We start from the raw sequence: 12,486 nt of genomic DNA, 5'->3' as shown, positions 1-12,486 counted from the left end.
AGTAAGAAAAGTGTTTTAGGATAAAGGAGTGATCTTTTGTCAGTTGCTGCTTCTCATAGGCCTCCTAAGATGAGGACTAAGAATTGATGGCTCCGTATCTTGATTATGGTGGTGGTTGTACAACTCTCTGCATTTATCAAAGCTCACAGAACTGTACATCAGAATGATGTACAGTTCTATATGTAATTTATAAAATGTAATAATATACTATAGGTAATTAATAAAATATTTTAAAATTAAAAAAAAGAATTGACAGCTGGATTTGGCACCATGCAGGTCATTGCTGACAAGGTCAGTTTGGGTGGAGTAAATGCTGGGAACAAAAGCCAAATTGGAGAAGGTATAAGAGAATAAGAGGGAGGGAACTTGGGATACCAAAAACAGTTCTTTCAATGAATTCTGCTATAGAGAGAAGCCAAGAAATTGATGGGAGGGGGATGCGAAGTGTCTGGAGGGGGATATAAAGTCAAAGGAATGCTTGTTTTTAATTTGGGAGGTATGTTACAGTCTGTATGCTGATGGGCATGATCCTGTAGAAAAAGGGCCCAATTATTGAAGTGATCTTGTATAAATGAGCATGGATGGGATTTGGTCACAGGCAGTGGAATTCGCCTTAGATAAGAGTCTGGACAGTTTATCTATAAAAACAAGAGAGAAGATAGAGTATATGGGTACAAATTTAGGTCGGTTGGTAGATGTAGCAGTGGGAGCTTAGTTATCCTTTTATGTTTGCTTCTATATTGTCAGTGAAATATTAAGGTAGGGTCTTCATCTGAGAGTGATAGATAAGAAATATTAAAGGTCTGAGGGAAAAGAAGAAGCAAAATAGTCAGATTGTGGGAGACTCACTGGACTAGGGAAATGCAGTGGGATTAGTGGGCAGCACTCTGATGTTAGTGGTGATAAATATTAAATATGGCTGGTCAGTTGGTGTGTTTTTCTCCTGCTTTATCTGTCACCCTGGTACAGGTGAGAAGTAGGAAGAGCGTTTTAACCAGGATTGGGGTTTTGCTAGAGGAGTTCCAGAGAGAGAGGATCAAAGAAATTGAGAGTTATGGAGGGGTACAATTATTGGTAATGATTAGAACTAGGTTACAACCATAGGGATGTAGAGCTGAGGTAGGGCAGAGGACGGGACCATCAGAAGAGAGAAGGTCAAGGAACTCAGAGACTAGGTGTTGAGGGTCAGCAGTGTGGATCTTGAAATCACAGTGATTGCTGGGTGCCAAATTCATGATCATCTCTTCTTCAGCAGTTTGACTATAAGTATTAAAAATATTGGAGAGAAAAATAAGTTTGGAACAGTAATTGTATAATTTTTTTTTAAATCATGAAAATATTTGCTTGTTTCACTTTTTAGTCTCAGCTCTTTGCAAAAGATGATGCCAGAAATAGTATTAACATAGACAGGCACTTTTGTTTAACCTACAAATATATTTAAAGACCATAGCCAGCAATTGTTTTATTTAGTAATTTTTAATTGGTTTATTTTGTTTCGTTAATTGGTTATTATTATTATGGGTGTTCAAGATTTGTCTTATGAGAACAGTTTACAATGTGGATCTCAAAACAAATGATTATGAAAATATTAACCAAGAACCTTTTTTTTTTCAGACCTAGAAATATAGGTGGCATAGGGCCATGTTCAGCTCTTCAGAAAAAATAGGTATGGAACAACAACAACAAAAATTATTAAATACTAACTGAAATTAACACAGAGGTCATCCCTTAGGGCATCTTTTGTCCTTATCTCCTTACAGCCAGTCTGTGAACAAGTCCTTTTGGCTTTGCTTCTAAAATATGTCACATGTTTTTTCCCACTTCTGTCTCCACAGCTACAACTTCAAGCAAAGCCACCATTGTTTTTCACCTAGATTGCTGCTGTTAGCAGAGTCCTAGGCTGAGAGAGTTGCGAGAGACCTTTAGATCTTGGCTTAAAAGTCACCTTTCAGAACAGTCTATCTGAACCACTTAAAGTAACTTTCCCCACCCTCACTTCTCCTATAGCATTGTCCTGGGTTTTTCCTTATCATATTTATTGCTATCTGTTATTACCTTGGTTTTTTGTTCATTGTTTTTTGTCTTTCCACCACCTTTAAACTGGAGCAAGGAACTTGTCTGTCTTGTATAATTCTTATGCCTATTGTCTGGAACAAGTCAATTTCTGGTACAGAAGATGTTCAAAAATATTTGTTAAATGAACAGTAAATATATTGGAAAACAATCACCTGGGAATCTTGTGACAGAAAAAAAGAAGTTTCTGATCTGGCGGGTCAGGTTGGTTTAGTACCCAGGGGTCCTAGGAGAAGCCAGTGAGGAAAAGACACGCAGTCATAAGCCCAGCACGTCTGACGTGTAAGGCTTGGTATCTCCCAAGGAGGAAATTCATTTCTCCTCAAAAGAAAATCAAATCATCATCAGGGCATGTATTTAATTTCAGAGGTCTGGTGACTGATAATCAGATGTTTTTCTTTTGTTTTAACTAGGGAAGATTAGACAGCAGAGAACTCTGAGCCAAAATGGTTTGACACTGAGGGAAGAAAAGATGAACAATGCAGAGGTTGTAAAGGATTAGCAGAAGTATCAAGGACTGATTATCAGTGCCTTGTTAGTTGTGATAAGGGAAATAGAGTGAGGGAGCAAGAGAGATACTAGATATCTGGGGCAGGTAGAGGGAACTACCAAAAAAGGGAAAGGAGAGACTGATATATGATCCAATTAAATCAAATTTGGCTTAACTGTGTGTAACCACGTACTGCACCTGGTGATGGCAACCCAGTAAGAAATGAGATCTAGGAGAGAATCTCTCTTCATCAAGGGGCTTACAGTGTCCAGCAAGAGAGACCGAAGATGACCTAATACACTGTCATTGTTGGTTTGACATGAGATAGAGGGTGTCTTTAGGAGTAGCTGACCAGCCATCCTTGGGATAGGATTTCATGTGATGGTCCTCAGCTTTGCTTTTGCAGAGACCTGATTTCAATCCACCAATAGGTGCCTAATTTCTTAAAAAGTGACCCATACTAACCACACTCATAAAAGACTGGTGCGTAAGTCAAAACATCAGTTTATTAATTTACAGTGAGGAAGACTACATGAATAGCCAAGTTTTAATTAGAAGATTACTTGGTGTGAGCATGGAGAGGAATAAGGGGAATTGAGTGATGTAAATGTCGAATGACATCAGGCATTGGCCATCTGATGCTTCTTCAGATGGGACATATAACTGCAGTGGGAACCAACCAATCACGTCTGCTGGTCAGGATATCATACCTCCTTTGTGCTTCATGAACACGGCCAAATCTTGCTTAATGAACCCCATTTTCTTATATCTGCCTGCTTACTGCCTTCTTTCCATGGTTATGTTACCATCATTCTATAGTCATTTGTTCTATCTACTTTTTTGGGAAACATTCTCTTACCGTATGTTGATCTTATCAGTTGAAGATACTAATCTTTCCTGGGGGTCCGATCAAACAGGAGAGCAGGGAAAATTTCAGGGAAGATATGTATGACATTTTAGCTAGGCCTTGAAGAATATGTAGGGGTTTGAGGACAGAGGTAAATGAGAAAGAATGCATGCATTGTGGAGAGAGGGAATGAAATAAGCAAATGGCCTAGAGACCTAAAACTTTGGGGCCTATTTGGCCTATAGGCTATGTGATGGTGAGCAGCCAGAGATAATATTATAATAGAAAGCTAGCTGGGACCTGGTTGTGAACTACATATATCATGCTGAGGAATTTGGACTTTATCTTATAGGTCAGGGCTTGGCAAACTTTTTCTTTGAAGGGCCAGATAGTAAATACTTTAGGCTTTACAGACCATATGGGTCTCTGTTGCATTTATTCAACTTTGCCATTGTAGCACAAGAGCAGCCATGGACAATACGTAAGTGAATGAATGGGACTATGTTCCAGTAAAACGTTATTCACAGCCATAGGCAACAGGCCGAGTTTGGCCCACTGACACTGTACTTTGCCTAACCCCATTGAAGGTACTATGAGTCTATTTTAGATTTTTGAACTGGAGAACAACATGATCACATGTGTGCATTTAAGAGAGAACAGATAAGAGGCTGAACTCTGAGCCTGCCCTGTTGAAATAGTGATGAAATGGGGGTTAACACCTCATATTTTGAGAGAATGTAACTTTGAATCATGTAATTCCAGTTTTTTTTCTTAATAGTGTCAAGACCTTACTCTATAAAACAATGTGAAACTGAAGGAAAATAAGTGGAGATTGGTTAAATAGAGAAGTATTTCTCTTAAAAAATTATTGTGGATCCTAGTGTTAATTGATTTTTGCAAAAACTAAATTGCCATCGATGGGAATATGGCACTGACTGCTTCAGTACAAGTTCTCTTTGAGTTCACTGTGCCTCTCTGACCATCTGCCATGTGCAGGTATAGCTCTTCTACTATTTTTCTTTTTTATACAGATTTTTAAACATTTTATTTATTTATTTATTTTTGGCTGCATCAGGTCTTAGTTACAGCACACGGGATCTTCGTTGCAGTATGCTGTATGTTTCGTTGCGGCGTGCGGGCTTCTCTCTAGTGGCATGCTGGTTTTTCTCTCTCTAGTTGTGGCGTGTGGGCTCCAGAGTGCGTGGGCTCTGTAGTTGAGGCACGTGGGCTCAGTAGTTGCAGCGCTTGGGCTTATTTGCCCTGTGGCATGTGGGATCTTAGTTCCCTGACCAGGGATTGAATCTGTGTCCCCTGCATAGAAAGATGGATTCTTGACCAGTGGGGAAGTCCCCTTCTACTATTTTTCTATGTTTGAATCTCAGAGCAACCTTTGGTTACGTAGTGCTGTGTCTCCATTTTGTACAAATGCATCATTTAGGTATTAAGACTGCCTCTGTATTAGTTTAGAACAATTAAGGCAGTTCTACCTGGTGCTGATGCAATGATAAATAAATGTAAATATGGCATCTGAAATCTCACAACAGTGCTTCATTTAAAATGATCCCAGGGGCTTCCCTGGTGGCGCAGTGGTTGAGAATCTGCCTGCCAATGCAGGGGACACGGGTTCGAGCCCTGGTCTGGGAGGATCCCACATGCCGCGGAGCGGCTTGCCCCGTGAGCCACAATTACTGAGCCTGCGCGTCTGGAGCCTGTGCTCCGCAACAAGAAAGGCTGCGATAGTCAGAGGCCTGCGCACTGCGATGAGGAGTGGCCCCCACTTGCCGCAACTAGAGAAAGCCCTCGCACAGAAACGAAGAGCCAGCAAGCCATTAATTAATTAATTAATTAATTAATTAATTAATTATAAAAAAGATCCCAAAGATCTAGAATACAGCTATTTAAAAAGTATCTAAATAGAAAGCTAAAATTTAAAACATCTGTGAAATGAGATGGCTGAGAATCCACCTGGAAATTAACGGTCCTGAAAGTCTTGTGTGAAAAATAAGGAGGATTCTAGAGACTAGTAATACATGAAAAGAAAGTTGGTTAATGGAATGAAAGCTTTTGGCCCAGAATACTCCAGGAGTTTCCTTATGTTCCTCGGTATTGCCTCCGCTAACTGAAATCCAGTGAAGCAGTGGCAGAGTGAAAAGGAAAGCGTACCATGGCAACAGATCCCATAGACTCTGGGGACTATTTTAACAAAGTTCTACAGCCTGTGAGTAGGACAAGATAGACTGCCACAAGAATGTGAGACCTAGTTGTCAGAATTTACAAATTTATGAAGTCAGTTCCTCTAGAGCAGTGCCTCTCAAAGCCTAGTTCCTGACCAGCTGTATCAGCACCACCTGGCAGCTGGTTAAAAATGCAGATTTTCAGCCCTACCGTATAGACCTATTCAATCAGGAAACTGGGGGTGGGGCCCAGGTGTGGTGTCCTAACAAGCCCTCCAGGGGGTTCTGATTCAGTCTAAAACATGAAAACCACTGCTCTAAAAAGTGAGTTAAGGATGGAGAATTAAACAGTCTGATCATACCAGAATTTCAAGTTAAAAGATTTTCTACATCCGCCTGAAAGTTTACCTAACTTATCTGGCAAAACTAACTTTTGCTTATATACAACCTTTAGAAAAAAAAAAAGACTGAGAATATTATGGTTAAAAAAATCTGTTCCTGTGCTGTGTAGATTATGAAGTGTATTTTTATGAAATGTATTTTACATTAGCTTGGGGATTTAAAAAAGTTCCTGTAGACCTAGTGTAGATTTAAGATACTTTTCTAGCACACTGGCTGAAACCATTCAGAATTTGTTCCCCTTCCAATATACAGATGGCAGAGGACAAGCAAGAGAGGACATGTTATCCATGGGACAGAAAGCAGAGCAAAGCACGGCTTCCAGAGCTTCCCTTCTTAAGGAGTTCTGAGCTTCTCTTGCTAATACTTGGCACACTGTCAGCACACAGGTAATCCCCAGTAAAGGATGAGAGTTGAGAGAGAAGGTACAATCAAGTTAGAGACTCTGAGCATGTGAACACTTGTGGTGAGTTTTGAGCAGCATTAGGTAGGATGAGCAGCAGTTGTTTGCTTTTTACTGAAGCAGAATTGAAGCTTCTGGGAAACTCTGGTATAGTACCTGGAAGTTCTTGGCAAGATTTCATAATCCGAACTTGAAGGAAATGCCTTTCCATTGCTTTGAAAAGGAAAAAACAAGCCAAAGAAGTAAATTCCTTAAATGATTAAATGAAAAACACTTTGATATGTTTCCCCCTAGAAATACCTTAATAAACTAATGAATTAAAAGAAAATGGAAGAGGGCTTCCCTGGTGGCACAGTGGTTGAGAGTCCGCCTGCCGATGCAGGGGACACGGGTTCGTGCCCCGGTCTGGGAAGATCCCACATGCCGCGGAGCGGCTGGGCCCGTGAGCCATGGCCGCTGAGCCTGCGCGTCCGAAGCCTGTGCTCCGCAATGGGAGAGGCCACAACAGTGAGAGGCCCGCATACTGAAAAAAAAAAAAAAAGAAAGAAAATGGAAGAGATTTTTTTTTTTTTTTTTTTTTTTTTTGCTGTACGCGGGCCTCTCACTGCTGTGGCCTCTCCCGTTGCGGAGCACAGGCTCCGGACACACAGGCCCCGCGGCCATGGCTCGCGGGCCCAGCCGCTCCGCGGCATGTGGGATCCTCCGGGATCGGGGCACGAACCCGTGTCCCCTGCATCGGCAGGCGGACTCTCAACCACTGCGCCACCAGGGAGACCTGAGATTTTTAACATATAACTGACAAGATTAGTATCCAGAATATAGTAAAGAGCATCTACTTTTTTTTTTTAAAGATAACACAATATAAAAATGGGCAAAGAGGGCTTCCCTGGTGGTGCAGTGGTTAAGAATCCGCCTGCCAGTTCAGGGGACACAGGATCGACCCTTGGACCGGGAAGATCCCACATGCCGCAGAGCAACGAGCCCATGCGCCACAACTACTGAGCCTGCGCTCTAGAGCCTGGGAGCCACAGCTACTGAGCCCTCCTGCCACAACTACCGAAGTTCATGTGCCTGGAGCCTATGCTCCGCAACAAGAGAAGCCACTGCAATGAGAAGCCTGCGCACCGCAACAAAGAATAGCCCCCACTCGCTGCAATGAGGACCTGACGCAGCCAAAAATAAATAAACTAAATAAATTTATTAAAAAAAAAACAAACGAGCAAAGATTCTTCACAGACTAAGGAACACCACTATGTCTAAGTGACTAAGGCCAAGAACGTATGAAAAGATACTCAACCTCATCATAACTCAGCAAAATGCAAATTAAAACCACAATGAAATATCATTTCACATCTACCAGAATGGGCAAAAACCCCCCACAACAACTGATAATATCAGCAATCAGCAAGGATGAGCAACATGAAATTGTCATGCATTGAATCTTCTAGGAATGTGAATTGGTACAACCACTTTGAGAATAGTTTGACATTACCTAGTAAACTTGAGTAATACCATACCCTTTTCCCAGCAATTCCATTCCTAGGTTTGGACAACTTGGAGAAACTCTTTCACATGTATACCAGGAAATAGGTAACAGCAGAAAAGTAGAGCAGGAAAGACTACAAGTAATTCAGATGTTCATTTATATAACAGCATATTATATAGAAATGAAAATGAAAGAAATTCAGCTCTAAGCATGAACTCAAAGCAATGCTGAGTGTAAAAACCAAGTCACAGAAGGATACATACTGTGTGAGTCCATATATATATATATGTGCAAAAAATAGCAAAACTAAAACTGTTTAAAGATATGTACATTTAAGGTAAAACTAAAGAAAGTAAGGAAATGATTAATTCAGAATTCAGTACAATGGCTACTTCTTTTGGGGGAAGAGATGCAACTGGAAAGGGGAACATGAGAGTACAAAGTAATGTTTTCTTTCTGAGGCTGGGTGGTGTGTTCATGGTGTTCATTTTATTGATCTTTAAGCAATACTATAAACATGCTTTGTTTGACAGATTTTACTTTGGGATAAGGAGCCATCTCTGGAGTAACCTGTTTAGTCACTCTAAGGGATGTCATATTCCAAACCTATAGACCCTGGGTGGCATATAACATTGCCTTTGCCCCTAACACCTCATTCCTATCATATTGCCCATTATAATACCTTATTAGTAGGATGACCGTTGAATTTATGGCCCAAACTGGAACACTTGAGAGTAAAGTGAGGGGATACTCAAAATAATATGTATTTCTTTGAAATATTTATTGAACAAGAAGTTGGTTTTATTGTATGTTATAAACCTCAAAAATATAAACTACATTAAAAACTTTTTGGATTGATTGTCCAAACATTAAAGAATAGTGAAAACTAAATACTTACTCATGGTAACTATTCATGTACTTTTATCAATTTCTTACCCTTATCTGTCTCAAATACCATACCATTGGTATTTTAATAAAGGGAGTATTTTTTCAAAATGTTCATCTACTTATTTTTTCTCCTAAAGTTGCCTGCCACCTTCTTTATTTTATTTTATTTTTTTTAAGTGAATTATTTACTTATGTATGTATGTATGTATGTATGTTTGCGTTGGGTCCTCATTTTTGTGCGTGGGCTTTCTCTAGTTGTGGCGAGTGGGGGCTACTCTTCGTTGCAGTGCGCAGGCTTCTCATTGTGGTGGCTTCTCTTGTTGTGGAGCACGGGCTCTAGGTGTGTGGGCCTCAGTAGTAGTGGCACATGGGCTCAGTAGTTGTGGCTCACGGGCTCTAGAGCGCAGGCTCAGTAGTTGTGGCACACGGGCTTAGTTGCTCAGTGGCATGTGGTATCTTCCCGGACCAGGGCTCGAACCTGTGTTCCCTGGATTGGAAGGCGGATTCTTAACCACTGCACCACCAGGGAAGTCCTGTGCCACCTTCTTTAAAATTGCATTTTACGGTTAATATATTTGAAAGTGCTGCTACCTTCTATTGAATCGTCTCCTCAGACTGTATTATTTTTAATTGAGAAAATACACTCTCAGGATACTTGGTAAGCTTGTTGTCTTAAAGTTGGAAATACAAAGAATGTTTACCAAACTTAGTAATGACAACAATGATAATTATGTGTTCAAAAAAGCGAAAAAAATCCAGGGTAGCTGCTCAACCAATGAAGTGCCAGTAGAACAGGTGTAACCCAGACCTGTCTTGGGCAGTTACACAAAATGCCTGCAAGTTAACATCTGCATAAGCACAGCTCTGTTAATTTGCTTGTTATTCGTCCCAGATGCTTGCTAGCTGACAGACCCCTGTGGTGAACCTTCCTGTCTTCATAGGATATGAAAACACATAAAAGGGTCCATAAAATGTTTCTAGTTTGAGGAGGAAAATGTATTCGTTAAAATATTAAGTTGGGAAAACTTGGGAGAAGGGAGTAGAAAGTATATCAGACTTTGAAGTACTGGGCGTTTTACAGCCAAGAAAAATTTAGCCAAATCAGGAAGTCTAAGGATTATTTCTTATTCACATAGGAACATTTTATGAGGCAAATGATCCACATATATGGCTAGAATTTATAGAAATACTTCATTTTTACTTCACGCTTTTTGCAGTACTTATTTTAAGTACTTTTTTTCCCCTATAGAATAGTCCTGCTATATCTGGAAAGATGCTGCTTTTTGAGTCACTTCATAGCTGTTTGGGAGAGATGAACATGGTGAGGAAATGGTGAAGATCCTTTCCTGCCACCAGACCCTCCTGACCAATCTTGCCAGTCAGTGGATGACATATCCCAGCATGGTTTTGAATATTTTGCTGAATGAAACCTTTTCAGAATGCTATGTTTTTTTCCTTTAAAAATACCTTTTCCTAATAAGAATGCTAGTATGTATTGGTTAGAATACATCGAATATTTCATATTTAAAAAATAATCAGTGCACTTTCTTCAGAATTTTCTTTTATTTCAACTTGTAACCTAGATTACTTTGCCAAATAAATGTATTGTTTTCATAATGCAACAAAATATAAATTAGAAGAAAAAATGCAAAAAAAATTTTTAAATGAACCTTTTCAAAAAATGTTTTTTCCAATGGCCATTCCTCCCATGGAAGTATATTAATATCTCTCCTATATTAATATTGAGTCAGAAAATAATGTTCTAAGCAATTTACAGGAAAACAAGCATGCCTCAAACATACTGTGCTTAAACAAAGTATTCTGGTACTGGTAGCAATCATTTGAAAGCAATTGATGGAAAAAATTATATTTTGGTACATATTATAAGTTCTTCCCCCCTAAAGCTCAGTTATCAGGAATCTAAATTCTGTCAAGTAACTGTTTTAATGGATTTCAATTTTATTCTCTCCTCCCCCTCTTTTTTCCCAGTGTGGCTTTTTGTTTTTGTTTGGTTGCTTTTTGGCAACAAAAGACAAAAGGTAAAGACATTGAATGATTCATAGGCAAGGGTAGTGTGTGTTACATAGTCAAAGAATATATGACACATGGAAATTACATTTCATTTAACCTAAAATAGATCTAATTAGGTGGGGATGACTTAATATTTTAAATGTTTTTGTTTCTTCTCTCCATAGCTTTAAGAAAAAAAATAAGAAATCACTTCTGACTGTACTGAATAGCAAAAATTAAGTGACTGCAAACCATGGCACTACCATTCCGGAAGGACTTAGAAAAGTACAAGGACGTTGATGAAGATGAACTCCTTGGGAATCTATCAGAAATAGAACTGAAACAACTGGAAACTGTGCTGGATGATCTTGACCCCGAGGTAGGTGCTAGGCAATACAGAAAAATGAAATAATTTTTCAAACCCCTTGATACTAAGTAGCTGCCTTTGAACAGTTAGCTTTTCCATGATTTTTCCCTGACACTGCCATCCCCCTCCTCCTCTTTATCCAAATGAACTTTTGGCCTCCTTTCCAGTACCCCCACGTCTGCCTGGTATCTCTAATGACATGACTGTTCTAAACTATTTTCTACAACATTTTTATTTTCAAACATCTCCTGAAATTTTCTTCCCTTTAGGAAATCTTTTCTCTCTGGGCTGGGAAGAATGTTTTTGGTAAAATGCAGCAGATGATTAGCTCTTTGACGTACGCCAGCCTCTATGCCTCTTCAGGGCTTCTGTACCAGGATGGCTACAGTGTAGAGAGTGTCTCTAGAGGGTCCTTCATGACCTTAAAATCTAATTATTACCTTTCTGAAAGATGCTGACCAAATTGGATCAAAGTTTCTAGTTATTGGTAGAATAGATCTAAGCAGACTCTGGGCAATACTGCAATCCATGTAGAGCAGACGTGAATATATGTATATATGTTTTATTTTGCAAAATGGCCGTTGCTTACCTTATGCATTACATAAGGCTAAGGTGGAGACCCTTGACCCTGGGATTGTTAATCCCTGGTATGTCTGGAGCGGTTGTTGTGGCTGGGCGTATGCGGCTGGGAGGCAGTGAGGGGAGAACACTAAGGTTGTGGCTCATTGATCTGAAGGTAATGGCTATTTGCTAGGCTGCTTTTTTTTTACCGCATTTTATTATGACAAGACACTGACTTAAAAAAAAAAGACATTGACTTTTAGTGCCTTTTAAGGACTGTGGTAAGAGTTTGTTTTATGAAAATGTTCTTGTCACTACCACACATTTATTTCCTGCTAGAAGGTTTTCTCATTTATATTGAGAATTACACTCCTTTTCTCAGCATTACTTTAGCACTTGGGTAATGTGTCAATACCACTGATCAAATCCCTTAACCATAATTGTTACTATGGGGAAGATTTTTCAGTGCACCTAAGTCTGTGGGGGGTAACTCAGAATAACAGTGCTGTTTTGCATGTCACAGCAGTATCTGCTCCAGGCAATTCAGCCTATCAGACCTATTTGAATCAAATGGTAGGAGCATAAGAGTTCATCTGGTCCAGGGTTTCTCAGCCCTGGCGCTGTTGACATTTGGGGCTGGATAATTCTTTGCTGTGGGGCTGCCCTGTACATTGTAGGGTGTTTTGCAGCATCCCTGGCCTCTACTCACAACATACTAATAGCATACCCTCCTGATTTAAAATGTACCTGGGATTTTGTTTTAATCAGGTCTGGTGAGATACCATACA

At 39.8% G+C, this 12,486-nt stretch overlaps 1 protein-coding gene across 2 annotated transcripts in view; it reads left to right on the top strand.

Moving 5' to 3' along the window:
• The window catches only part of TMOD3 (tropomodulin 3), a 91,851-nt gene that overhangs the window by 29,599 nt on the left and 49,766 nt on the right, over positions 1–12,486 (top strand). For both annotated transcript variants that reach the window (XM_060097337.1, XM_060097336.1), the window contains exon 2: positions 10,956–11,149. In XM_060097337.1, the coding sequence (XP_059953320.1) occupies positions 11,024–11,149 (126 nt within the window). In that variant the 5' untranslated portion in view covers positions 10,956–11,023. The remainder of the gene's footprint in view (positions 1–10,955; positions 11,150–12,486) is intronic.

This window comes from Mesoplodon densirostris, chromosome 4 (genome assembly GCF_025265405.1).
Source record: "Mesoplodon densirostris isolate mMesDen1 chromosome 4, mMesDen1 primary haplotype, whole genome shotgun sequence".
Lineage (NCBI taxonomy): Eukaryota > Metazoa > Chordata > Mammalia > Artiodactyla > Ziphiidae > Mesoplodon > Mesoplodon densirostris.
The sequence above is the reverse complement of the archived record's forward strand: the minus strand, read 5'-3'. Positions and strand labels throughout refer to the sequence as shown.